At 44.2% G+C, this 27,113-nt stretch overlaps 1 protein-coding gene across 6 annotated transcripts in view; it reads left to right on the top strand.

Moving 5' to 3' along the window:
- MANBA (mannosidase beta) overlaps positions 1-27,113 on the top strand; it is a 74,639-nt gene that overhangs the window by 30,148 nt on the left and 17,378 nt on the right. For 5 of the 6 annotated variants that reach the window (XR_006414581.1, XR_006414580.1, XM_044428844.1 and 2 more), the window contains 8 exons: positions 2,388-2,539; positions 4,818-4,935; positions 8,406-8,492; positions 16,617-16,784; positions 18,110-18,328; positions 19,253-19,417; positions 20,187-20,331; positions 24,130-24,272. Coding sequence is in view for 3 of the 6 variants with exons in the window: in XM_044428844.1 (XP_044284779.1) it covers positions 2,388-2,539; positions 4,818-4,935; positions 8,406-8,492; positions 16,617-16,784; positions 18,110-18,328; positions 19,253-19,417; positions 20,187-20,331; positions 24,130-24,272 (1,197 nt within the window). In the remaining 3 variants the exon portion in view is untranslated. Of the gene's footprint in view, positions 1-2,387; positions 2,540-4,817; positions 4,936-8,405; positions 8,493-16,616; positions 16,785-18,109; positions 18,329-19,252; positions 19,418-20,186; positions 20,332-24,129; positions 24,273-25,444; positions 25,672-27,113 lie in introns of all 6 variants that reach the window. The other variant, XR_006414582.1, reaches the window with a different exon arrangement.

The raw sequence follows: 27,113 nt of genomic DNA, 5'->3' as shown, positions 1-27,113 counted from the left end.
TAAAACCCCATTTTAGTAAGTTTGCACAGTGCAAGAGGACATTTGGCACTTAGGATAGGCATGAGTCAGGCTGTGCAAGATGAATATGATCTGTACTCATGGCACAATTCATCTCGGGGTATTGGAAAGCATTAATACCTAAATGATTTCATTTGAACAGAAAGGAGGAACATGGTGGTAGGTAGAGCATTTGACTGCTGCCTTTTTTCTAGTTGTTGGAAATAATTGTGTTCTCCTAACCATCAGGATGGTTGCTTCTCATTCTGTGTGTGTGTGTGTGTGTACAATGAAATTAAGACCTTAATGGGTTAATGCTTTCCTGAATGCATTAACAAAGACCCTTGTTGTTATATAGAGTTAAAAACAGCTGTTAAAAATGGCAACATTAGGTATTGGTTTTACACATCTTTCTCCCAAGTGCCAAAGGACTCCTTTATGCTGTCTCTGCTTTTATGTTGAGTAGGAGTTAAGTGCAATGCTTAGAATAAAATATAGGCCTGTAAGTGTATGTCTGAAATAAAGTAAAAATATAAATTAGAAACCCACTATCTGAATGGATAAGTATTTAACAGTATAGATAATTCTTTTCCAAAGTGGTGTCCTCCAGTTGTTTTGGATCACCATCTCCAACATTACTGATTTCCATTTGGGGTTGATGGGAGCTCTAGTACAAGATATCTGGAAGACACCATGTTGGGGAAGGCTGGTATAGACAGACTTGCTAGTTCTTGTTGCTTTTCTAATTTCTTTTAATTTTCATATGCAAGGCTCTGAACTGAACAAGTTGTTTTGCTTTGGGCTTCAAAGATATGTTGCCATTCCTTGAAGAAGATTACTTATTCTTGTGCTCAGAAGGCTTTGGACTTATGAGAAAACTGAATGGCAAAAATGAAAAAAGAAAGTAGGAACAAACAAACAAAAAAGGCTTTGCACATCAAAGGACACCTGACTTCATTGTCTTACTTTCCAGATGCTGGGAAAACAACTTGGTTTTCTAGTTTTGAGTAGGCAACAAAAAGCTGAAAGTTGTTAAGCTCATAGTTGTCTACATTTATGGTTCACAAGTACAGATTTTCCAGAAATACAATCTGTTCTCTGGAATGTAAGGGAGTGATTTTGCTATCCTTCAGACTTTCACTATGTGGTCCCTGCCAGATGTTGTGGACTACACATCCCATCAACCCTATGCTGGCTGGGGCATGTTACAAATTGTAGGCCAACACAGGTGGCAAGCACCAGATTAGAGAAAGCTGATCTACTTTGGGCAGAACAGGGCTGGGGAATGTGTGGTCCTCCAGATATCTTTGGGCTAAATTCCCATCAGACTCAGTCAGCACAACCAGTGCTCAGGACTGAAGGGAATCTGAGTTTAACAACATCTGGAAGACTGCACCACTGCTTTAGAACCAATGGGCTGACAGCTTTTGGTGTTGTTGGTGTCACTAAACTGTGGATGAATTGTTTAATTCTACCATTCATGTTAGAGTATTCTCCTTTCTCTCTGGTACTCCATGATGGATTTGGCTATTTCATCTCCTATTGCTATACCTGAAAAAAACATGTAGGGATGCCTTACTGTTTGCTATGCTGACTGGGGATGATGGGAATTTTCATCTAAATACCTGGAGGAAACTGAGTTGACTGGCCCTGTGATACATAAATGAAAACACTTCTATTAAAACTATGAAGTTTCCAAAAAAATAAAAAAAGGAAGAAAGATTCCTCACTCTTCCTTTTTTCTCAGCTAAGCTAATCACTCTTTCCAGCTCTTTTTCTATCTCTTTGTCTTGAATTCTGATCAGGAGAGGCCTGGGCCTCTTTTAAACTTGGCCTTGGATTTCTGTAGCTTTCTGTAAATGTAGCTTGATTGCAAGCGTGTTCAGTTTAACAGTTTCATTAGATTTCCCTCAGTAATCGCAAGCAGGCTGTGTGGGTGTTTGCAGCACTGGAACATGTTGTCTATTCGGGGAGTGCATATGGAGCAAGGCACTGGGACCTTCCAGAAATATCCACTTTGCAGCTTCTTCTCCAAATGATATTAGTTTGAACAATATCCAAGAGTTAACTTCAGGAAATTTTGTGTTATTTAAATTCTTTTAGGGTGTTCATTTGTGTTTGATTGCACTGACTGTGGTTTATTTAATTTCTTTTTATATTATGTCTTTTCATATTTGTGCAAGTCCTGTTAACATTGTTTTTTGCAGTGGGAAGTGACACTTCTTTTGATTATATTTGTGACTCAGTTTTTGTTATTTTACATGTGAGGGGAAAAGTTCAAAATATGAAAAAATATGACATCCTGACCAAGTTTTAAGCTGAAATTTATTTTCATGCCATTTTCTTGTCTGGAACTGCTGTAAACTTGTCTGAATTTTAATTTTCCCCAGGTTTATTTTCGAACAGTGGAGCTTATAGAAGAGCCCATTCCTGGATCACCTGGTTTGAGTTTTTATTTCAGAATTAATGGACTCCCCATCTTTATGAAGGGATCCAACTGGATTCCAGCTGATTCCTTTCAAGATAGAGTCACTTCTAAAATGTGAGTTTGAGTTAATGTTTTTTCAACAATCTTTATGGATGCAGAGAATTTGCCCTTGTCCATTGATGCTGGGTAGGAATATCAGCATTAATTTTGGTCATGCAGGCACAGTTCTTTTGCAGGACTCTACCACTTGAGAATTAATGTGGATATCATTTGTTTGAAAGAGCCCCCTGCCAAAAAGCTTTCTACATCTGGAAATTCTGTGTGCCAAGAAGGCGGCCTCTAGGCTACCCCATCTGCCTCACATGTTTAACACTAAGGCAGATTTTGACATGGGTGTCCCTGTGTTAGACCTGTACCGCACACCTTCCTATGATGTATAGTAAACTCTTGGGGTCATTTCAAACAGATATCAAGACCAAATTGTAATGTGGATGATCTTACATGACACATGCAATGAGAACTTCTAAGGGTCCATAGTAGGTAATGCACCAGAACTCAGGAAACAAAACAAGGTGTCAAAGCCAGAATCCAATTATCAGTCCAAGTCACAAGTCCAAATTGCAGTCAGACAGCCCAAAGTCAAACCAATCTGTTGTAACACGGTCCAGGATGCAAGGGAGTTGTCAAACTGGAGTGGGAGCTTCGGTACACTGGAGACCAGTGTTGCTGAGGCAGCTTCTGGGTGGGTGGTGGGGGTGGAGCCAGTTCTTAAATAGCTCTTCTTCAAGGGCTCCCAGTTAGTGCTCATGAGTGCCCTGGCAGCTACTGCAGTGTGTGGGACAGATCCTACAACTACGAGGGCTGTCATTCTGATGCTTGGCCAGGAGGTGGAGCCCTGAGGCTGCCCTGATCCTGACATAACCTCGAGTATAGGTGGTATACAGGTTGTCATTTAACTCAAAAGTTATGTGCTGAACCTGCACTGTGGTTTGACTGTGCATTGTTAACCATGAACAACCCAAAGTTCACAGCCCAACAACAAACCTTGAGTTCTTTTCCTGGGTTGTTCATAGCTAATAACACAGTTAAACTATAGTGCAGGATTTGCATGCAGTGACAGCTCACAATTCAGTGACAACCCTTAGTCTGTTGTTACCAGGCCATTGTGTGTGGGTGTGCACGTGTGTTTTGTGCCCATTCAGTTTAGCTTTGCTCAGAACTTGTTTAATTGTACTGGATGTCTCTTTTATTGATTGGTTTCTTTCTCTCTTCCCCTCTCTTTTAATTGATATACTTTCTAACCAGTTCTCTTGTTCTTCCTCCTGGCCTAAATGCATCACACACATGGGTGCTGCGCCTGCGCAGTGCCTAAGGCCAGAATGATTAGAAAGCTAATGGTTTTTGGCGGGAAACTCTGCTCCCCTCCCACTCCATACTATAAATAGAGCAGAGTGTCCGCCATTTTCTCAGTCTTTGCAACCACTGTTCGCTGTATCTCGTGCTTCTTCGCTCTCGCACTATTGATCTCTTGGTTCTCTGTTCTTGTTAATCGTTCTCCTGTAGTTCCACGTTTTTTCTCCCCTGTTCAATTATCTCTCTCATTCTCTTTTTGCTATATATAAACAAACGAACGAACAAACAAACAAAAGATTATCTTTCCCTCTTCGCTATCTTCTCTCTTTCCATTTTCCGATAGCACAGTGAGCGGCCTTTCGTAAATGCAGTGAGTGCAGGTCTAAAATGTCTCCTGCAGACCCACACAATCTGTGTCTCCTCTGCCTAGGCGAGGGGCACAGAACGGACAAGTGTGGCCACTGCCTGGCTTTTACTAAGCAGGCCTGGAAAAATCGGGAGAAAAGGCTGCCTTTTGACACGTTAATGTTAATGATACTTTGGATACAGTGTGCTGTAGAAAAGTGGCTTATAAGTATATTAAAGGCCCATTCCTCTGTGTGTGTTTAGACAGAAACAAGGCCTAAAACTCCCAGCATGCCCCAGCATTCCAGGGGCATACTGGGAGTTGCTGGGGGAGGGGGTTCTTTTGTGAAAATATGTAGGGAAATGTGCTGAAACTGTGGGCAAGGAGGAGGTTGGATTTACCACTAGAGAATTCTGCCTGTATGGTGGTTGTTACTGCTTCCACCTTGGATATGGACAAGGGGAAAGCAGCCATCAGAAAATGTCCACATCCCCCAAACATGACTACTTAATTTCACTGTAGCAGATGCAGACATGACCTAGCAGCTCTGCCAAAATGCAGAAAACTTAGCCATACATAACGTTTAATAGAAGGTGGACTTTCAAGTGAAGTCCCTTAAGCCCTCCTAAAAGTAATGCACTCTTTCTCCTATCACAGTTCACTCCAAATGAATCTTGCTTGTGTTTTTGGCAGGTTAAGACTTCTCTTGCAGTCAGCAGCAGATGCCAACATGAATATACTGCGGGTTTGGGGAGGAGGCATATACGAGCAAGATGAGTTCTATGACATCTGCGATGAACTAGGAATCATGGTAAAAAATAAGAAAAGCGACTCACATTAGCAGCTGTGTTTAAATCCTTAATCCTTTGCATGTTTGTGCAGAAAAGTGTCCTCAACTGCCAGCATGGCTGGTTGGAGAATACTAGGAGTTATAAGCACTTTCTTCTGTGCAACATGCATAGGATTGCACCCTAAAGTAGGCATATAACATAAAACTGTAAATAATGCTTTTCAGTATTCTTTCTCATTTTCAGTAATGTGAGCATAACAGCCTGTATCCTTTTATTTATTCATTTTAAATCAATGTAACTCTAACCCGAGCCCTAAACCCAAGAACCTAAGAAGAGTTCTGCTGGATTAGACCCAAGGCCCATGCAGTCCAGTCCTGCCTCCCAGAGCAGCCAGTGCTGTCCTGGCACATACCCGTGGCTCACTGCTCCCCATTACAACTGTAATTGCGGCTGAAATATAGTAGTTGGAGTTGAGCAAAAAGCTGAAATTCCTTTTTCAACCATGCTGCTTTTGGAGGCTGACTGCACTTTAAGACAAGGCACATTGGGTGTGTGCTCCTTGTTTGAAAGAGAAACAGCTGCATTTTGCTTACTGCTTCACCAAATTTCAACAACTTTGGTGGTGGAGTGGGGGGTTGCATCCAGCCAGTGCATTGCCTGGTGCCCACCCTGTTCTAGCCATCTGCTGTATCTCTAATCTCCTACACTAGTTGGTACGTTTTATAAAGCTACCTTTCTTCATTTCAGGGCTTTTCAATAAGCAGTTTTTGTTCTCACTTCCACTTAAGAATTAGAATCTTTCTTAGCAAAGTTGCTGGCTAGAGGCAAGACTAGACTGGCAGCATCCCCACTCCAGCCAATGTGTTCAGTATATTTTTACAGCAGGACCCCCGTATCCATGGGTTTAGGTTCCAACTTTAGAACTTTGGGCATTTCTGAGAATTCTGAGGCAGCCTCTGCTGCAACCGTCAAATGGCATCATTTAACCATTTTTTTCTGGTAAGAAAAAGAATACAGAAAAGCTATGGGAAATACAGGAGGATTGCAAAAATCTGGACCCTTACACATTTTTTTTGAAAAGGTAGGGCAACTAAAAAGTTCAGCCAGAAGTAGCCTGAGTAGTAACTTGCGGGAAGGTATAGTTTTATTTGGATGAAAGATACTGATTTAGAATTGCTCTTATACATTTTGCAACTTGGGGTAATATATTTATCAATATATAACAAATAATTAGGTATGATTTCCAGTCACACGTCCTTCTCTTAGGTCAGCCTTGCCCTGATATTTTCTATACCCACACATCAAGAGAATCTTTAGTTCACTCTGATAACTTCGATACTCTTAGGATATTACAAAGAACTAAAGAAACAAGAAGCCCAAAATGTTAAATTGAATTTACACTTGAAGGCAGACCTTCATCTTGCATGGTAATTTGTCTGTCTTTCCGCTATGGGAACTTCAGCCCTCTCCCCCACTCGCAAATACATTGCACAAATGTGAAAGCAAAGGAACAAAAGAGCATGAAGCAATTAGTGTTTCCTGTTTTTGTGAATCATGCCAGTGCCTAAAGAATGTCTTGACATCTTATTAAAACCAGCAACACTACTAACATTAGAGGTAACAAATGATAATTTTGGATGCTTTCTTTATCTTTTGACAGCTGGTAGTGGTCCAGGTACCTTAAAGCAGACTTTCTCGACAGGGTTCACTCCAGATGTGTTGGAAAGTATCCTTGCCCCCTGCCGCCAACCAGCTATGCTGGCTGGAAGTACTATTTATTATCCAACGTGTTTGGAATGCTTCAATTTGTTTGTTTATCTACATTTTATTTTATTCTGTACCACCCAATAGCCAGTGTTCTTTGGGCAATGTACAACAATTCATAAATATTTTGAAATGGCTGTTTTAAAGAGTAGTCTAGGCACCGGGGGGCGGGGGGGGGTGTCTCTCTTATTCTTCCAAATCATTCTTCTTTGAGAAGGCAAATATCACTTAAAAGAAAAGAAAAGGATCCTGTAAGGGTGGGGATAGAGGTAAAATGCCTTGTGAACTTGCTGTGTGTGCAACAATGTATACCTTTTGTCACATGAAGGTCTACAGCCACTGGGAGAAAAGTACTGTGGGGGCTGCCATGATTGATGATATCGCAGGGCCATTCCCCTAATTTTCAGTTTCCACTGGAAGAAGCCTCTAACCTAGCCTTCCCTGACCTCATACCTTCCAGGCGTTATCCCATCAGACCTAGTTAGGATGGCCAGTGGTCAGGAATAATAGGAGTTGTAGCCTGAAATATCCAGAGGGCATCAAAGTGGGGAAGGTTGCTCTAACCTCTCTTGTGCAGGTATAAGAAAACTGTGCATCTGTTCTACCCATTTGCCCATCGATAAGGAAAGTTTCCCGTCTTCTGGTATTCTGGTCAATGAGTGCAAAGGCCAGTGTGGTGTGAGGTTAGAGGGTTGGACTGGAATGCTGGAAATCCAGGTTATAGCCTCCCCCCACCCCCCGAGCAAGGGGTGACTTTGGGTCAGACATTGTTGTAACTAACCTACCTCTCAGGGTTGTTGTTGCAAGGCTAAAATAGAGAGGAGGAGGAGGACCATGTAAGCTGCCTTGGGCTCCTTGCAAGAAGAAAAAGGTGGGATAGAAATCTAATAATAAAAAGTGGCAATAAAAGAAAGGCCTTGGGATGATTGTCAAGCTCTAGCCTTTCATGTTTAAATAATGCTATAATTGCATAGCTTTAAGCATATTAGTCTGTCCTCACTTACCTTCTGACTGTTCTCTGTGTGATTTTTGGCCACCATCCCCTCTGGGGACGTAACGGTAGAGCATTACGGTGTGGTGCTTCTCATTGCTGAGTTATAAGGGGAAATGTCTATGGGGAGGGGGAGTTCAATTTAATCCACAATCATATGCTGACCATCATCCCCATGGCAGGAATACAAAACTTGTGGCCCTTCAGATGTTGTTGGAACGCAACTCACACTGGCCCCAGCCAGCATGGCCAGTGGTTGGGTTGAAGGGAGTTATAGCCCCAGACTGGGGGGCACATGTTCTCCCGTCCTGCTAAATGAGGGATGCACCAAAGGACAAGAGGGAGGAGTCCCACCCTGTGGCTTGAGCCTTCCTTGCACATCTTTGAGCTGAGGGAATTTGCAGCCCTTTTAAAGAAGCCCAGGTTGAGATTGTTATTCCAGGGCAGTAATCATTTTGGCAGTATATTTGGGTGTCACTTCTGTCATCAAAAGTTCTATTAATTATATGGGCATATTTTACATTTCTGCAAGCAAACCCTGTGTTTATCAGGGCAGTGGGGCTTGATCGCTAGCAAGTATGCTTAGGATTAATAATGGGGACTGAAAATCTATGTATTCTGTTTTGTTGCTTTAAAAAGACAGCTCCTAAGTAATACAAGCGGGGAAATACATACTCTGTTTACATGGAGGAACTGGCTCCTTGTTGACCTCTTTTGTTTTTTGCTCTTTTCTAGATTTGGCAGGACTTCATGTTTGCTTGTGCACTTTATCCGACAGACCAGAGCTACTTAGACTCAGTAAAAGCAGAAATTACTCATCAGGTATGCTATTCAGCCCAATAAGATTAAGTTCTCATATTTACACAAACTAGTCTTGATGAGTTGCATCTCTCTGCTCTCTCTGTTGTGTGTGAACATGCATGTGTGTGAGAGGCAGAGCCTTGCTTAGCCCTCCCAGTCCAACATGAAGGGAAAAATAATGCCAAATACTACATACAGGCAGTGAGAGCAATTTAGGACTCATCAGCCCAGGATGGCTGGTCCTGCTTGGTGACTCGTCCCACCCTGTTTTAGCTTGGCAAGCCACGCAAGTATTCCTTCCCAGAAGGTTCTGGGAAAATGTCGGTGATGTATGGAAACTCTTCATCCAATTCAGAGAATCAGATAAACGGGAAGTTACACTGGCGCGAGGAGGGTCAACTGCATTCCACAAAGGCGTGCTAGCATGCTTGAAACTCCTTCCCAGAAGACCTTGCTCAGGGCTGGGAACCTCCAACCAAGGATACGAATGCTACCGGCAGGGTTTCTCCATCCACATGGCATCATGCCTTCCTCTCTCCCTGCACAGCAATTGGGCTATTAAAAACCTTCTTTCCATTAGTGCAAATGGAAACTTTTTTAAAAGCCTATTTTCAGTGGGAGGAGGGCAGGATGATTTTCCAGGGGACTGTGCTGCAGCGAGGCAGAAAGGCTCAACCTTACCTTCTGCATGTGCAGTAAGAACTCTCCTTAAAAGCCTTTTTAAAGCCTCATTGCTATTCATGGAGGGAGGGCAAGGAGGAAAGAGAGAGAGAAGGCGGAATCATTCATATCTGTGAGGGAAAAATATTAGAAATAGAGTAGGGGTTGGTGGTTCTGACCCAGCCTCCCCCTGAAAAATTTATTTGGAGGGCCAGCATTCATTCATGGGATGGCGGGGGTGGGGGCAGGGAGTTCTACTCCTCCGACTTAAGTATTTCCACTCCCCCTTTTTTGTTCAAAGCCCTTTTTAGGCACAGTCCTATAGGGTTCTTCAGAGGCCCAGCTCCATGATCCTGGAACCCTGAAGGCTAAGCCCCCATCCTAAGTCCACTTCGTCCTGCCCTGCCTTCTGGTTCGTACAGAAAAAAATGTGCTGGCTAGCCCTGCCCTGAGGTTTTACCTGGGCTTTAAAGGGGGGAGGGGCTTCCAGAGGGTGATGAGGGAAGGACACCGGGACAGCAGACTTAAGCCTATACTCATTGGCCTCACAGCCTTCTTGCTTCCTGTCCTCAGGGCTTCATCTAGGCAGCTGAAAACAGCAGCTTAGAATAAACAGGCAGAACACTGTGTAGATGGCCACTGCTGTGCTTTGTTCCAGGCATAGGATGCATTTCAACCTTGAGTTTGGAGGTTTTTGTGCATCCAGGGCTTGGGACATGGGATTGCTCCTTTAAGAGTTTGGTCCTTTTATTCTGCTCTCTGGCTGAGGCAGTTGTGGTATGTGTGAATGCATTTGGCATCTGCTTTTATTCCTAACTTCACCTTCTTTCCTCTATTTTCTCCTGTTTCAGTTTTGTGAGTTCCTTGGGGCAAGGATTTGTGTTTTACTGTGCAAAGCACCTTGTATACTGATGGTGTTGAATACAAATCTGGGCACTAATAAATACAATAGAAAAATATTTCTCAGTTTTATTTGTATGCCTGAACTCTTAATAGTATGCTTGTAGGCTTCTAAGGCATGCCAGGATAATTTTTAGCATGTATTCTTGGCTCTTTCACTGCTGTCTCTGGGATTTGGCTGAAGCTACCGCTGCTTGTTTCGTTCCGTTTTGGTGCTCTCCATTTTCCTTTCCACCTTGCTGTGCCTGCCAAGCAAAGAGTCTACAGCCCAGTGGAACTCTTCTTGTTGCTGCTAGGATGCCTGGTGCGTTAAACACATTGCAGGGAGGGGAAGCTCCCCTCCGTCTTTCCTCTGCTGCTTCACGGGGGGGCGGGGGGCAAGAGCAGCCTTGCTGCAGTCCCCATCCAGCAAAGGCACATTGCCAGAAAGCAGTCCTCGTGGTTTCCCCTCTGATGGCCTTACCTGCAGATCTTCAGACCTGAGCATTTGAGCTGTTGCCTTACCTGGTAGCTTATGCAATTGGCCATAATAGATGCAAATAGAGTTTTTTGTTCTGAAATAATTCCTTCAGAACACATTGGGCAGGGCAGAGATCATACTTTGTCTGATAAGCCTAACTTGAATTTCTAGGATTACTTTCAAGATAGGCTGGTCAGAAGTACACTTGAACTTGTTCTTTCCCTCTCTCTTGAATGAATACTGTTCTTTTCAGCCGATGCAGTGGGAGCTCCCCCTTCTGTTTCCTCTTCAGAGTACTGAGCTAGAAAATGCAGCCCTTGGGCCACCTCACACTTCCCATTTTTAAGGTACAAACATGGAGTTTGAACCATACTCCTTAAAGAGTGTAAAGGAGAGGAAAACACTGATCAAGTTTGGAAGTCTGTATCAGTCCCAGTAGCCAGAATAGGCTGAGGTTGGTTTTGCAGCCATATCATGTGTGAAACGGCCCTTAGGTTCTGTGGAAGTATGTAGATGAACAAGACAATATATGGTTGTCTCAATGAACAACAGGAGTGATGGATTCCCCACACTGCCTCCTCTAATATCCCTCCCTGGAGAACTAGGCAAAAAAAATGCTACTTACCAGAGGCTTGTGCAATATTTCTGGAATGTGTTGCTGTGGACATTTTCACTCTCCTGGTGAAAACTTTAGACCAGCCTCCAAAGGTTCTAGAGTACAATTCCCATCATCCCTGATTGTAGGAGGGGAGGGAGTAGGAAAAGTCATGTTAAGCTGCTGGAGGGAATACAGTGCCAGAACATTAGTTGCACACAGCTCCTTAGGTGTTTCTATGTAAATGCTAGAAGCCTTAGGGCCAAAATGAGAGAGCTTGAGTACGTAGGGATAAAGAAGATGGATAGATATAGTGGGTATTACAGAAATGTGGTGGAGCACAGATCACCAATGGGATACAGTCACATTTTCCACCAATGGGAAACTGCATAGGAAAGACAGGGAATGGCGTACCATAGGAAGTGTTGCCCTCTGTGTTTAGCAAGGCATAGAGACCTGCAGAGCTAATAATCTAAATTGTGATTAGATTATCCCTAGCTCTCCACAGAAGAACTATGGGTGAAAATTCCTGGCTCCAAAACTAACTTAGACATGGTAGTATGCTTTCGTCCCCCAGACAAGAACGCTCAGGCTGATCTTGAGATGGGAAATGAAATCAGGGAGGTCTCTAACAAAAAGGCAGTGATGTAATATAGGGGGACCTCAACTACTCACACATTGACTGGATAAATGCATGTTCCAGTTCTGACAGAAAGGTTAACTTTTTCAATGTCGTACATGACTGCCCTAGAGCAGCTGTGCGTGGAACCAACTAAAGGGAAGGCACCCTTGGATTTAGGCCTAAGCAGAGTTGCCCAGGACATAGTACAGGATGTAAACGTTGTTGAACCATTAGGTAACAGTGACCACACTGGTATCAGATTTAATAAACAGTTAGATGGAAGACTGCCAGAGAGGTCAGACACAGTGGCATTTGACTTCAAAAGAGGAAACTTCTCAAAAATGTGGAAACTGGTAAAGAAGAAGCTAAAGAGGGAAATCAAGAAGTTTAAATTGCTTCAGACTCCTTTGAGATTACTCAAAAACACTATAATTGAGGCATAGATAATATGCATATCACAAGTGAGAAAAGGTAGCACAAAGTCCAGGAAATCACCAGCAAGGTTAATGCATAGAGTCAAGGAAACTATTAGGAAGGAGAAAGCTTCCTTCAAAAAATGGGAATCTTGCCCAAATGCAAAGAACAGATGGGACCATAAATGTGCACAAGGGAGATGGAAGCAGACAATCAGAGAAGCAAAGTACAGTTTGAGGAGCATGTGACTAACTATATCAAGGCTAACAATAAATAATTCTATGAAAAGATTGCAGAGAAGCTGATAGAATTATTTCATCAGTCCTCACAGCAGCAGACAATGAGCAGATACCTGTCCCCGAGCTTATGTATACTGGAAGGGAGTCTGAGGAATTAAGGCAGACAGTAGGGAAAACAGATAAAATTCTCAACCTTATTGACAAACTGAAAGTCAGCACGTTACCCAATCCAAATGGTATCCATCCTGGAGTTGTCAAAGAACTCAAGCATGAAATCGCTGACCTTCTTACCAAAATATTTAACATGTCCCTTAAATTAGCCCTTGTACCAGAGGACTGGAGAATGGCCAGTATGACACCAATTTGTAAAAAGGGATTCAGGGCGATCTGGGAAATTATAGGCCAGTTATTTTCACATATGTTTTGGCTAAGCTGCTTGAAAGCACTATTAAAGATAGAATCAATAAGCACATAAAGGTACAAGCCCTGCTAAAAATCTATCCTTATGGCTTCCGCAAGGAGAGGTCTTGTCTCCCTAACCTATTGGAGTTCTCTGAGAGTGTCAATAAGCACATAGAAAGGAGCAATCCATTAGACAATGTTTACTTCCAGAAGGCCTTTGATAAAGTTTCTCACCAAAGGCTCCTGAAAAAGTAAGCAGTCATGGAATAAAAGTGTGTGTGGATGGGATTCTCTTATGGATTACTAACTGGTTAAAGAACAGAAGACAGAGGGTAAGAATATATGGCAATTTCTTCCAGTGGAGAGAGGTCACCAATGGAATCCCTCACAGCTCTGTATTAGGACCAATGCTTTCAACCTATTCATGAATGATCTGGAATTTTGAGTAAGTAGTGAGGTGGCCAAGTTTGCTGATGACACTAAAGTTTAGGGTGGTTAAAACCAAAAGGGACTGTGAGGAGCTCCAAAGGAATCTCTCCTAGTTGGGAGGATGGACATCAAAATGACAAGTGTAGTTCAGTATAAGGAAATGTAGAGTAATATATGTTCGGGCAAAACAAATCTGAACCTCAAGTATACACCAATGGCATTTGAACTAACAGTGATTAAGCAAGAAAAGTATCTTGGGGTAGTGGCAGACGCTTGGTGAAAATGTTGGCCACTCAGCTGCTGTGAAGAAGGCAAACTCCATGGTAGGCATAATTAGGAACAGAATAGAAAACAGTACTGCCAAAATCTTACTTCTCTTATACAAATGCTTGGTGTGACCACACTTGGAATATTGTGTTTAGTTCTGGTTCCCTTACCTGAAAAAGGACGGTGTTGAGTTGGAGAAGCTGTAGAAAAGAGCAACAGAGATGATCAAGGGGCTGGAGCAGCTCCCCTGTGAGGAGAGGCTACAACAACTGGGATTGTTCAGTCTAGAACAAAGGTAAGGGAGGACATAGAGGTGCTTAAAATAAGGCATGGTGTAAAGAAAGAGGAGAAGGGGACATTTTTTCTCCCTGTCTCATAGCGCTTAAGCCCAGGGTTATCCCATGAAGCTGATTGGTGGGAGGTTTAGGACAGATAAAAGGAAGTACTTCTTCATACAATGTACTGTATAGTTAAACAATGGAATTCACTGCCATGAGAAGTAGTGATGGCCACCAATCTGTACGGCTTCAAAAAGGAATGGGACAGATTCTTGAGGGAGGAGGCTATCTGTGGCTACTAGCCTTGTGGGCTATGTGCTGCCTCCTTCACCAGGGGTGGCATCCCTGCCTATACCAGTTGCTGAGTAGCTTGGGCAGGAGGAGGTCTTGCACCCATCCTTCTTGAGGGATCCTGTGGGCAGCTGGTTTGTCACCATGTATACCAAGTGCTTGATAGAAGAGAATGCAAAAGTTGGCTTGAAACTCAACATTGAGAAAACTAAGATCATGGCATCCAGTCCTATCACTTCCTGGCAAATAGATGGGGAAGAAATGGAAGTAGTGACAGATTTTATTTTCTTGGGCTCCAAGATCACCGCAGACGGTGACTGCAGCCAAGAAATTAAAAGACACTTGCTCCTTGGGAGGAAAGCTATGGCAAATCTAGACAGCATAATAAAAGGCAGAGACATCACCCTGCTGACAAAAGTTCATATAGTCAAAGCTATGGTTTTCCCAGTTGCAATGTATGGCTGTGAGAGTTGAGGGCCAAAGAATTGGCACGTTTGAATTGTGGTGCTGGAGAAGACTCCTGAGACTCCCCTGGACTGCAAAGAGATCAAATCAGTCAGTCCTAAAGGAAGTCAACGCTGACTGCTCTTTAGAAGCACAGCTATTGAAGTTGAAGCTCAAATACTTTGGTTACCTAATGAGAAGGAAGGACTCATTGGAAAAGACCCTGATGCTGGGAACGATTGAAGGCAAAAGGAAAAGGGAATGACAGAGGTTGGGATGGCTGGATGGGGTCACTGGAAAGGTGAGTGGACTGTGGGGATGGTGGAGGACAGGGGAACCTGAAGGAATGTTGTCCATGGGGTCATGAAGAATCGGGCACAACTTTGCAAATGAACAACAACATATGAGGTGCTGGACTAGAAGGACCTTTGGTCTGATCCAGCATGGCCTTTCTTATGTTCTTATGACATTGGCTTGGGCTGATGGAAGTTTAACTCCAAAACATCTGGAGAACACCAGGTTGGGGAAAATTGCTTCAGATCTCTTTCTGTCTTGGTCATGAGCTTCAGCATCAGCAGGTTTAAGAGTTGTACAGGTGCAATAAATTCTCTAAAGCTTAGGCAGGGAACGCATAGCTCTCCAGATGTTGGTGGGCTATAGATCTCATCAGCCTTAGCCTGTATATCCAGTGTTGAAGAATAATGGGTGTCTCAGTCCATGAAGAAATGTCTGTATATAACCTGCTGTTATGTAATGTTTATTTTGTGTGACTTCTGTGTAAGTAGGCTGGGGCCTTGTTTTATTGCTGTGGAGGGCCTTTTTAGTAGTTGCTCAGTGACATTCTGAAGGGAGCTAGGGAGAATTGTTGGAATATTGTTAGATGGGACCTGGAACAGATAAATTCAATTTTGATTGGTTGGAATTTCCAACTAGGTGGGAAAGAATAGTTGTCAGTTGATGCTTGTCTAAGTTACCCTGGGATGAATTTGGGAGAAAGTCAGCCTGGGATGAATTTGGGAGAAAGTCTGCTGGTAGGTTGGTGGTGTTTTAAAAAGCATAGAAGAAAGCTGAGGTGAAGCTGAATGGCTAAGACCTGGATGCTAAGCTTCCTTGTGGGGTAACCATACATGGCTGATGATGATCAGGTGTAGGGAGCAGGAGGCTGTTTGATGCCAAGAGGCTGCCCTGGCTTTTTTCTAGAAGAAGGTTATATAAGCAGGCAGTAAAACCCCCAATAAACTGCCCAAGCAGTCAGAAATATAATAGCAGAAGCACTGCAGTTAGAAGAACACTCTACCCAGAAGCTGTAAGTGTCTGGGGTGGAGTTTAAGGAATTTGACCTGCGGTAAAAGAAGTCATTAATAATAGCACAGGAATAGCAAGAGTGGCTTTTGAGCCCTTAAGAATTGTCACTAAGCAGTCTTGTAAAACCCCCAAAATAAATACCGGTAAGCCCTTATATGCACAATACCTTTTAAATAGATCGTTTGTTTAATAGTTTAACTTGTCTCTAGTGCTGGCACTTACCTCACATGTAAGTATCTTATACCTCGGTTACTAGGAGATTTTAATGTATTCTAACAGAATTGGTAGACATAGAAAAGGGGCAGTTTATGGAACACTGAAATACAAGCATTTACTAGAAATATTCCCCAATAAAAGAGCAGTTCCAATAGGGGGAGGCAGTGCTTTGGGGAAAACTTCCCATATTATCCAGCACCTGGAGGGCTGCATGTTTCCCAACTCAGTTCCCTCCAGATGTGTTTGACTACAACACCCATTATTCCCACACAGCAGGCCATAGCCATGCTTGGAGGTGATGATGTGAGTTGTATTCCAACACACTTGGTGTGCATTAGGTTGGGGAAGGTTTGCTACTGTAAAAATGCAGATCACTTCTTTTCCCTGATGTGAATCTGGGGCTGGTTTTTTATTTGCTGGATCCTTTGGAAAATAGAAGCCACTTCAGTATCATAAAACCCACCATAATTTTAAGTCTGGTTTGTATTTGCACTGAGTCATTTGATAAAATCCTGCCTTTTTATATTAGTGTAATTTACTGATATACAAAAGATGGTGCTCATTAATTTTGAAAAAAATAATACATTCTGTTTATTTGAAGTTGCAGTTTTTGTTCTTTCTAGGTAAAGCGACTAAAATCTCACCCATCTATCATATTGTGGAGTGGGAACAATGAAAATGAAGCTGCAATAGCCTTCAACTGGTTCTCTGTTCCACCTGTAAAGAGGAACATTTATTCAAGAGATTATGTGACACTTTATGTCAACAACATCCAAGAAATCGTTCTTGCTGTAAGTACTGTTTTTCCAGAAACAAGAAATGGTCAAGCTTATCAGTAGACTCTAAGCTCTGCTGAATTACTGATTTTCTTCTCTAGTTTGGAAATGAGTGGATCGTAGCATGTGCAGCTGCTGAATCCTTATAAAGACCCACCAGGCAAAATCTGGACATGTCTGTTTTCACTGGGTATTCCTTGCCATGTTCAAATCAGCTTTGATGGCCATTTCATCTTCCACTCTTTCCCTGCATTGGTGGTCTCTTTGTAACACAAGCATTGAAGTCCTCTCTGATTTTTGGTTGCCTTGTATGTAGGGTTAAAAGGGTATTGCTTTAGGGAAAATGAAAATGTAGGTGATGCACCTGCCTCAGTGTTTACTGTGCTACATGCTGCCAATCCTGGGGTATGCATTGTCTCCCCTTGACACAAGAATGTGTGGCCCTCCATATGTTGTTTGACTGCAGCTTCCATCAGTTCCAGCCAACAGAGCTAATGGCTAGGAAGGAAAGGAGTTTTAGTCACAAAACATCTGGAGGGCCATGCATTGTTGTGTCAAGGGGAGGCAGTACGAATTGCAGGAGAAGTTGTGGTTGGGCTTGCAACTCTTTGGTACTGTGCTTGTCCACTGTCTCTCCCTGGAGACTCTTTGACTACTTGGAGATGCTTGCCTTGTCTTCACACTTCATAGCATTCTTCTTGAATGAAGCATAAGTGCTACTAACATGATTAATAATTATTTGATCAATCTTTTTTGGATGGTGCATGAACAAATGAACCCATGCTCTGAGGATCTCAGTACAGGAGGGACTTTTCTGGAGGGGTGTGGTGGGAGGAAACCCTCAAATGCACCTTCTCTCTACAGTGCTCCTTCAAAGGATTTTATTAGCAGGATTTGCCAAAAGAGAGAACTGAGCATCAGAAATTGTTCTTCTCTTTTCCACTTTTTTGCCCAAGAAATGATGAGTGCTAATATATTGTTTGTAAAGAGATGGTAGGTTGTACAACACCATTTTGTCTCCCAGTCATTGGGATTGGTGCCTGTACAAATAATTAAGAGTGGCAAAGATTCTGATGAAGATGCACTGGCTATAGCCAGGCCTGTTACTGCCTGAAAGCTGTGTTTTCAGGGGATTGCCCAAATACCGGGAAGAGAAATTTATTCGGGCTTTAGAAAAGCCAGAATGATCCAGCAGAGTGAGAAAAGAGACAGTGACTCACCTATTCCTGTTCTGGCTTTTGCTTTTGTTTTTAAAATACAAAAAGTTTGCCTTACTCATTTTAAGGGGAAATATCTCTTGGCCCCATTGGTGGCATTGTATTCTTTTTTGTTAAACGCAGGAGGATAAGAGTCGTCCTTTTATTACCTCAAGTCCTACCAATGGTTTGGAGTCAGCCAAGGAAGGCTGGCTGGCCAAGAACCCTTATGACACTCATTTTGGAGATACTCATTACTACAATTACAGAACTGATTGCTGGAATTGGACTACATATCCCAGAGCTCGATTTGCCTCTGAATATGGTTTTCAGTCCTGGCCTTCCTTCAGTACCCTGGCAGAGGTAAGGAAAAGCCAGCTTTGCTCTGTTTGCCATTTTGCAGGTTCTGTGTACATAAGAAGAACCCTTCCCCAACTCCCGTTTTCCATTACCAGCATTGGCAATAGACAGGACTGGCAGGATTTGTTGTCCAACGTATTTGGTGGGTGCAAGTCTGGATCAGCTAAAAGCCCCTCCGGTTGAGCATCCTGTATCCCAGCATGCCTGACCAGATGCCTCTGGGAAACAGCATGAAGGCCATCGTTCTCCCCTTGTCGATCATTTCCAACATGTTACTCAATGGTAAGGTGCTTCTGAGTGCAGTGGCGCCATGTAGCTGTCATACCGAAGTGCCATTGCTAGGCCTTTCGGTGCAGGTGGAGGATTCCTCCCAAAAATGCAAGCTTCAAAGGGGGAATCCTCTTCAAGATCACAGCAGGGGAGGAAAGGGTGAAATGCCTGCTTGGATCCAGACACACACTACGCTCCTGATGCGATTCACAGGTTTAGGAACCTTTATATTAAGAGGAGAATGATGTAAGCTGCTTTGAGCTGTTTAAAAGAAGATCATGGTGGAATATAAATATAAAAAATAAAAGTTGCCTGAGGGCTTCTTCTTCAAGGGGAAGCAAGACCAAGTGGATGCTTTCCACCTGCTCCTGCAGCCAAAAGAACTGCATTGATGGCAGTGGGTAGAGTGTACCTACTTGGCCACGTTTCCTTTCACAGAAGTGAAACCGAGCAGACCCTTCCCCACCATGCACCACCTCTCTGACCTCAGAACTGGCAGCACACAGTCGTACCTGGTAGCCATTCTTTGCTAACAAAGCTGACAACCCCGTGGCACATGGTCCATGCTCCCGCCTGGGTGGGCAAAAATGGCCCGTGGGCCAACTGCAGTTGGCCACCCCTGCTGAGCATGTATGCGCTTCTGTGTTTCGAGGACAGGTATCGGCAGAAGAGGACTGGTCTTACGGCAGCAACTTCTCCCTGCATCGGCAGCATCATGCAGAGGGGAATGAGCAAATGCTTCAGCAAGCCGCACTCCATTTTAAGCTGCCTCAGAACACTACTCCTCTCAAACACTTCCAGCAGACAATTTACCTCACTCAAGTAAGTATTTATCAGCATCAGGAGGGCCAGTGTGGTGTAGTGGTAAAGAGCATGGGACTGGGACTCAGACGACCTGAGTTCTAGTCCCCGCTCAGCCATGGAGCCAACTGGGTGACTTTGGGCCAGTCACAGACTCTCACCCCAACCTACCTCACAAGGTTGTTGTTGTGGGGATAAGATGGAGGAGGAGATGTAAGCTGCCTTGAGCCCTTTGTAGGAAAAAGGCAGGATATAAATCCAAAAATAAATAAATAATTTTTTTGTTGTGGCCTTCAAAAGAAGAAAGATGGTGGCAACTGCAGCATAATCATGGGTGTATATCTAGACATCCACAGGTTGCCCAGACCAGATACTCGGCATGCACGGTGGAGAATCTGGTACCAGCCCTTTGCTTCAGGACAGTTTGTATTAAAATTATGCTAGGTGTTTAAATTACACAATTGGGTTGAACAAGAGAGTTCAGTGTTATCTGTCTGGACTTCTTTATGTCGGACATTATCTCCTGGGATAACACAACTGCTGTGCAGGAAAGCACATTTATGTGGTGGCATATGCAGTGTGGTGTGACTGTTTCTTCTTTGGGGGCACTGTGCAGTCCCACATCTGGGCTCTGCACTTGCACAGGGCCTATTTTGGGAAGCCTCTATAGCTAGGTGAGAGATAGGATGGACGCTCCACTTCCCTCCATTCGTATGTTCAGTGGGGCATGACTCACACCTCCCCTGCTGATACCCTGCTTTAAAAACGATGTTTGCCATTTCTGTATCAGATTATGCAGGCGCAGTGCATAAAGTCTGAAACAGAGTTCTATCGTCGCAGCCAAAGCGAGATCATCAATGGGGAGGGACGGACAATGGGTGCGCTGTATTGGCAGCTCAACGATATTTGGCAGGCCCCTTCTTGGGCTTCCCTGGGTAAGTCTTGTTTGCCCCAAGCAAGATGAGTGATTTTGCTCCCTTAAAAAGCATGCTCTCCTGATGTCTTTGTATATTTATTTGGCTTTTTAATGTTTATTCTGCTTGTCTTCCAAGGCATTCAGTCCAGTGTATATTGTTCTCTCTCTTCCTCCATTTTATTTTCTCAACAACTCAATATGGTAGCATAGGTTGAAAAACAGGTACTCTAAGTTACCAAAAATGCTGTAGTAATTAACAGGGTGGGGGGACAGAAAGGCCTTACAGTTTCAAGTATTTTTGTTGTTGTTATGTGCCAACAAGTAGTATGGAACATAAGTTGAAAGTACTTTCTGAGTTATGGTGACCCTCTGAATGACCTCAAAAATATCCTACCCATCTTGTATATGGACCTCCTTTTCATCTTCTGCCTTCGACTTCAAAGGCAGAAGAAGAAGAGAAGGGCCAACTATGAGATGGATCAACTCCATAAAGGTGGGCACAACCCTGAATTTACAAGAACTGAACTGTCCTATCATGGATACAACATTTTGGAGGGCATTCATTTTATAGGCTTACTATAAGTAGGTGGCACACTGGTTTAAACCGCTGTGCTGCTGGGCTGGTTAATTGAAAGGTCGCCAGTTTGAATCTGCACAACGGGGTGAGTCCCCGTTGCTCTGTCCCAGCTCCTGCCAGCCTTGCAGTTTGAAAGCATGCAAATACAAGTAGATAAAAAGGTACCACTTCGGTGGGCAGGTAACAGCGTTCCGTGCACCTCGGTGTTTAGTCATGCTGGCCACATGACCACAGAGACAGTCTGCAGAAAATGCTGGCTCCCTCAGCTAGGAAACAGAGATGAGCACTGCCCCCTAGAGTCAGGCATGACTGGACTTAATGTCAAGGGGAAACCTTTACCTTTACCTTTTTAAGTTGAAGATGACTTGATGTCACATAACAGGAACCACCATACATTCAGACTTGTTCAGTACGAAGTCCTTTAATTGTCTTGTAGTAGTAATACTTGCAGAGGGTAACCAAGGGCAGGAAGAGATGGCTTGCCTCTCGTAGTGGTATCCCAGGATAAGCAAGGCAACAGGGCTGGCCCTACCATCAGATAAAGTTAAGCATCCACCACAGGCAGCAGACTTCAGCTTTCATGAAAAGATAACAATTTGCTATCTTGTTGGCATTGTATTTTTAGTGCCAGGGAAGATTGAAGTTTTTGTAGGATATTCTGCTTCATGTTGTTGTTAGTCACAAAGTCATGTCCGACCCATCGCGACCCCATGGACAACATTCCTCCAGGCCTTCCTGTCCTCCACCATCCCCCGGAGTCCACTGCTTCATGTACTAGTATAATTTCCTTGTGTGCTTGCTATGGGTACGAGGCACCTTAACTCAAGTGCATGGACTCTGTTTCTTGCACTGCCTCAGGCAAGAAATGCAGTGGACCAGCCCTGGAGGCATAGCTTCTTCTGAAACAACAAGGACAAGTGCAGATTTTTAATTTGTAGGTTTAGCCTTTGCTGTTGCACAGGATATCAGTGTTTGTTCCGTTCAAGCACTCTCTTCCTTCCTCACAGTGGAGGGGAGGTTTCATAATTGTCAAAATGTTGAAGAGTTGTCAGTGAAACTAGCACTAGACTCTCTGAGAGAGATGTATGCATTGTTGAGGGAAGTTTCTCATTCCTCTGCTCTCTTGACTCTGTGGCAGTGAATTCACATGTTTCAGCACCTGATAACTTAGAGCAGTCCAAAACTTAAAATCTAATAGAACAGTGATTCAAAAGGAAATGAGGACCAGGGATAGGGAGCAGAATAGGGAAAATCAACAAATGCAGGTGCCAACTCAAGCATAAAAAATACCAGTGCCAGAAAGAGATCCAGGGGAAGAAGATAGGTGGGCGTGTCTTCTCATCTCTCCTGCTTCCATAGCCTGGTTTGCTTCCATTCTGCCTGATGCTTTAAATCAGAGGACGGCAAGCTGGGGCTGCACAGGCTGGCCCAGGGGGGAGTTGGCATCTTCTGGATCCTTGCCCCAAGCCTGTCCCCTGGCTTGGGGACAGGGGGCCCCTTATTTTATATCCCTGGCTTTAGTCTGGCCCTTGGACCAAAGAAGCCCTCCTGCCCTGTTTTGTGTGATGGTTTTTGACTCAGCCCATGTATTGCATTTGCTACTGTGCAATATCCTCTTTTAAGGAAGAAAACTGAATTGCAAGCAGTGTTTTCTCAGCCTCCCTCCTGCTTGTAATGTCACCTTGACACACTTGAGTCAGACTGCACATTTTGCTGGAAGAGATGACTCGATTTTGTTCATATTGCACACCTAGCACCTACATCATCCACTGAGCTGAAAACAGCAGCTGATAGAGAAAATAATAGCTTTGGGGTGCATGATTACGGCACAGACAGAAGGAAATAATGGCTTTGTGGTGTAGCATGATTAATTTAGTGCCAGTCTCACAGAGAAAAGAGCTTCCTGCTCTGATTCTGGCTGTTGGTGAAAAGACCTTCGAGGGATACTTGAAACAGGAATCTGAATCTCTGTCACTGTCCCAAAGCACCATATCTTACTCTGAAATACAGTTGCTTGAAATGCAGCACTTGAATTGGTCAAATCCCAGTAATTCTGCCATATGCCTTTGAGATGAATTGTCACGCTGGCTGAGTGTTTTTGCCTATGAATGTATTTAGGTGAACTGCTCCTGCTATGAATTTTTACTTGCATCAAGGTTTAGAAAATACAAGGTCTGTGAGCTGGGTGGGGAGAGGGGGAACTACTATAGCACCTTCCTGTAGTAACACCTGGTACCTTGCAAACTCCTGCCCTGTATGATTGTTGTTTCTGACAGGAGCAACACTACTTGTATTGAAAACAGTGTAGAAAATACAATGTGCAGGCATAATTTAGTGTGTGAATTGCTTTGATGCAAACTGTTCCTGGCAGGTATGTTAAGACAGCTGCTGTGTTAGCCGTAGATTAAGACACTGACAGTGAATAGGTAATCTCCGCTGCCTGTTGAGTTGCTGTCAATGCTTATTCCAGAAGTTGGTGCAGGATAGACCAATGGATTCCATATGGGATTATATGAACTAGGTTGCCCATGGCTGGGAAGTGGAACAGGGTCCATGAGGTTCCCTTCTAGAAAAGAAAAATGTGGCCCCAATCATGGGGACCATGGTTAGCTCTGCAATCCATGTTTGTCCATCCAGCCTTTTTCTGGGTGGTTGTTTCAATGGAGGAATGTTGGCCATGTGAACTAACCCAGTATTCTCTGTACTGAAGCAACCTCCTATCCATTGCTGGAAAATGTAATAGCCATTTAAACAGCCTGTTGAGGAATGAGAGGACAACCCTTGAAGAACGCAAGGCATGTCTGATGCAGTGCTGGGGCTAACCCCTGCGCTACTTCAGCAGCAAGGTTGCCATTAGCTTACATAAAGAGGAGTCCACAAGGACCAGCTGTGGTCTGCTAACTGTCTATAGCGTGGACACCTAGGGAGGTGCAGCTCTAGTGCCGGGAATGACTTCATCATAGACATGTCCCTTGTGTACCTTCATTGTAAACATTGCTGGGGTGGTGAGGGATGTTGCTTTAGGCAGGAGATAGCTAGTGCCCAGCCTTCCTGAGAGTGGAGCCCTCCAGCAGAGTGTGATTGATATGCCTAGCTGGAGGAATCTGGGAGTAGTAGTCCACTCCCAGTTGGGGAAGGCTGGGGATACCTCCTCTAGGAATCAGGGCTCTTAAACAGAATGGCGAGCTGGAAGTTATTTCAGGGTGTGGTGACTATTTTTCCTTTTGGAAACCTCCTCAGAATATGGTGGCAAGTGGAAAATGCTCCATTATTTTGCCCAGAATTTCTTTGCTCCTTTATTGCCTGTGGCATTTGAAGATGAAGATGTCCTCTACATATATGGTGTCTCAGATCTTCATGCAGACTATGAGCTGACACTCAGAGTAAGTGGTTCAGTTTTGCCTTATTCTGAAGCTACAGTTTGGAAAGAAGAAGAAGAAAGGGAGGGCAACAACCTTTTTTAGGAAAGTGGATTAGTGGAAATGTGGTTCAATTTTTTGATCGATTAAAATAGTAGATTTGAATTTGCATGACAAACTCATTATTTTGAAGGAGAAAATACTGTCTTTTTGGAGGTATGTGTTATAGGATTCATCATTGTAGAGGAGGCATGACAATAGAGGAGGAATGCCTCTTCTAGGAGGGTGCTGCCATCCATGTTTTTTATAAGTAGCTATACTGATTATTTTTAACTTTGAAACAAATGTATTTCTGTGAAATCTCAATTTATGTTGCTTGCAGGAAGGAAAGAAGGGCTTACACCTCTGCAGGCAGAGATGACCTCCGCTAGTACATTGGGGTGTTGCCATGAGCTTAGGGAGAAGGAAGTGTTCCTGCTAGTGGAGCTGCTGCAAAGCACTGAAATGGGGCACTCCAGAGGTGGGGCAAAAATGGGGAAGAGCTGGACCCCCTATATCCCAAACTGTTCCACCCCTCTCCCTCACCTCCTGAGATTAACTTGATCTAGATTTATCAGCTGCACATGCCTGGGGTAGCTAATTCCCTTTGCACACACCTCTCAGTGAGGATGTGGGAGCTGTCACACAACATTCTGGAGCGGGAGACAAGGGTGCCAAATCAACTCTCCATCACCCATGTTGCACTTCAGGGCACGCACCCTGACTGCAGTGTGGGGCAAAGAGTGGTTGCTGTTGTTTGTCCCTGTGGCACAAACAGGGCTTCTGCCTTGAAGTACAGCAAGGTCAGCTTCTAGCTCCAGCTGGGGAGCTAGGGCATGAGCAGTGTCTGTGCAACAGAGATTCACTGAAACAGAAAAAACAGGTGAAGGAGGGCAAAGACAAGCCCAAGAAATAGGCTCAATGGCGTTCATCATTGGCATATGCCCATCCCGCCAGTGGTCATGGCTGCAGTTCCTGACTGCCAGCACCAGTAGACCAGTACTATTGTGGCTATCCTTGGTAGCAGAGGTCCATGAATCTGTGTTATTACCTATCTTTCGGAACAACTGCGACTGCCAGTTCCTGCAGCTCAGTCACTGGTTCCTGTGACCCAGCTACCAGTCCCTACATTCTAGCTGCTGGTTCCTGTGCTTCAGCCACCTGTCCACCTGTCCACATGGAGTCTGCTCCACCTCAGTCACATTCCTCGTCATCTGTCTGGTCTTCAGCATCAGATCCTGCAGATTATGTGGCTGATTCAGACCAGCTGCCAATCTACAATGACCCAGTTGCTTAATCGCCTGAAGAAGTAATCTGTGTGCAAGGTCCGGGACCCCCTCTGAAGACCCGGGGTGGTTGTCTGAACAGATGGATCCTCGAAAAGGTAATGTGGCTTGGGTTGGACACCCAACAGCTCACTGAACCCAGTCTATAACATCGTCTGGATGGAGGATGAGGTGCCAGTGATCATTCTGTTCCTTCCAACATTCCTCCAGTCCCTGAAGGAGCCATGGAAGGTGCTGGCACTGCCACAACCAACATCTCGCCATTTGTGCAGGAGAGGGACATCCCTTTCCTTCTGCACCATCCATGGCTGAACTCAGTCATTGTAGTTGGCACAGGGTTGGGTGCAGGGAGAGCATTCCACTGCAGCAGATTGAGAGGGCTGCTGTTTGGACACAAAGGCACGGAGGATCTGTGTGGCAATGGGACTGGGTATCCACATATCAAACTGCAAGGCCACAGTGGAGAGATCCTGTGGAAGAAGATGGTCCCCATAGTCAAGTTCCTTCTGGAGCAATTCCTCACACTGGCTAGGATGTTTCAGGCAGAGGTCTTCAGGCTGAGAACAAACCAACACTGCATGCCACCATGTCAACTGCCACCCTTGTCAGTGTGGTGATCTGGCAGCACGCCTGGCTTTGGGCAGGGATCCTATTCCAAAAGGCACTGTGAAGGATTGAAGAGATGCCTTTTGATGGTGAGGGCCCCTTCACTGCCTGGACAGATGGACAGCATGCAAAAAGCCACGGCTGTGGCAAGGAGGATGGGCTTTGAGCCCTCATAGCCATCAAGGGCACATAAATAGCCTTGGGACCAATCCCTGTTCCACTTTTGGAGCCAGTACCATTAACCCAGCCACACTGAAGTAATGCCATCTCTCATTTCCAGCACTCCCAAAAGAAGATGCTGGATACCAAGAGGCAATGCCATCAACTGCTGCAATGAACCAGCCCTCCTTCATTGGCACAAGTGTGCTTTGAAGGCTGCCTTACCACCTACCCTCCTGCATGGGAAGCCTTAACATCAGATTGGTGGGTTTGCTCCATTATGGAGACTGGATATCACATAGAATTCAACACTCTTCCACCTCTCATGACAGTGCATGATACCACCCTCTCCTATGCTGGTGGAGGAAGTTGCCACGCTACTGTTGAAGGGAGTTATCTGACCCATTCCTCCATCCAATCCCCATTGTTGGTTCTACTTATGATATTTCACCATTCTGAAGAAGGACAGTGGCCTCTATCCCATCTTAGACCTGCAAGATGTGAACTTTCATTCCCCACAAGAAGCTACACATGGTCTCACTGCCAAAACTTCTGCTGTTGCTGCCCCAAGGGGACTGGTTCACCTCAGTCAGTCTTAAGGAAGCATATTTTCATGTGTCCATCCATCAGTATTGTTGGCATTTTATTTATTTAGAAAATTTCTATGCCGCCCCATTCGCCGAAGTCTCAGGGCGGTTCACAAAACATCTGGGCAACTTCTTCTTCCTTCTCTTTCTCCTCCTATATTTTTATTTTATACTGATAATTTTAATTT

This window comes from Varanus komodoensis, unplaced genomic scaffold (assembly GCF_004798865.1).
Source record: "Varanus komodoensis strain SLA01 unplaced genomic scaffold, ASM479886v1 scaffold2, whole genome shotgun sequence".
NCBI lineage: Eukaryota > Metazoa > Chordata > Lepidosauria > Squamata > Varanidae > Varanus > Varanus komodoensis.
The sequence above is the reverse complement of the archived record's forward strand: the minus strand, read 5'-3'. Positions and strand labels throughout refer to the sequence as shown.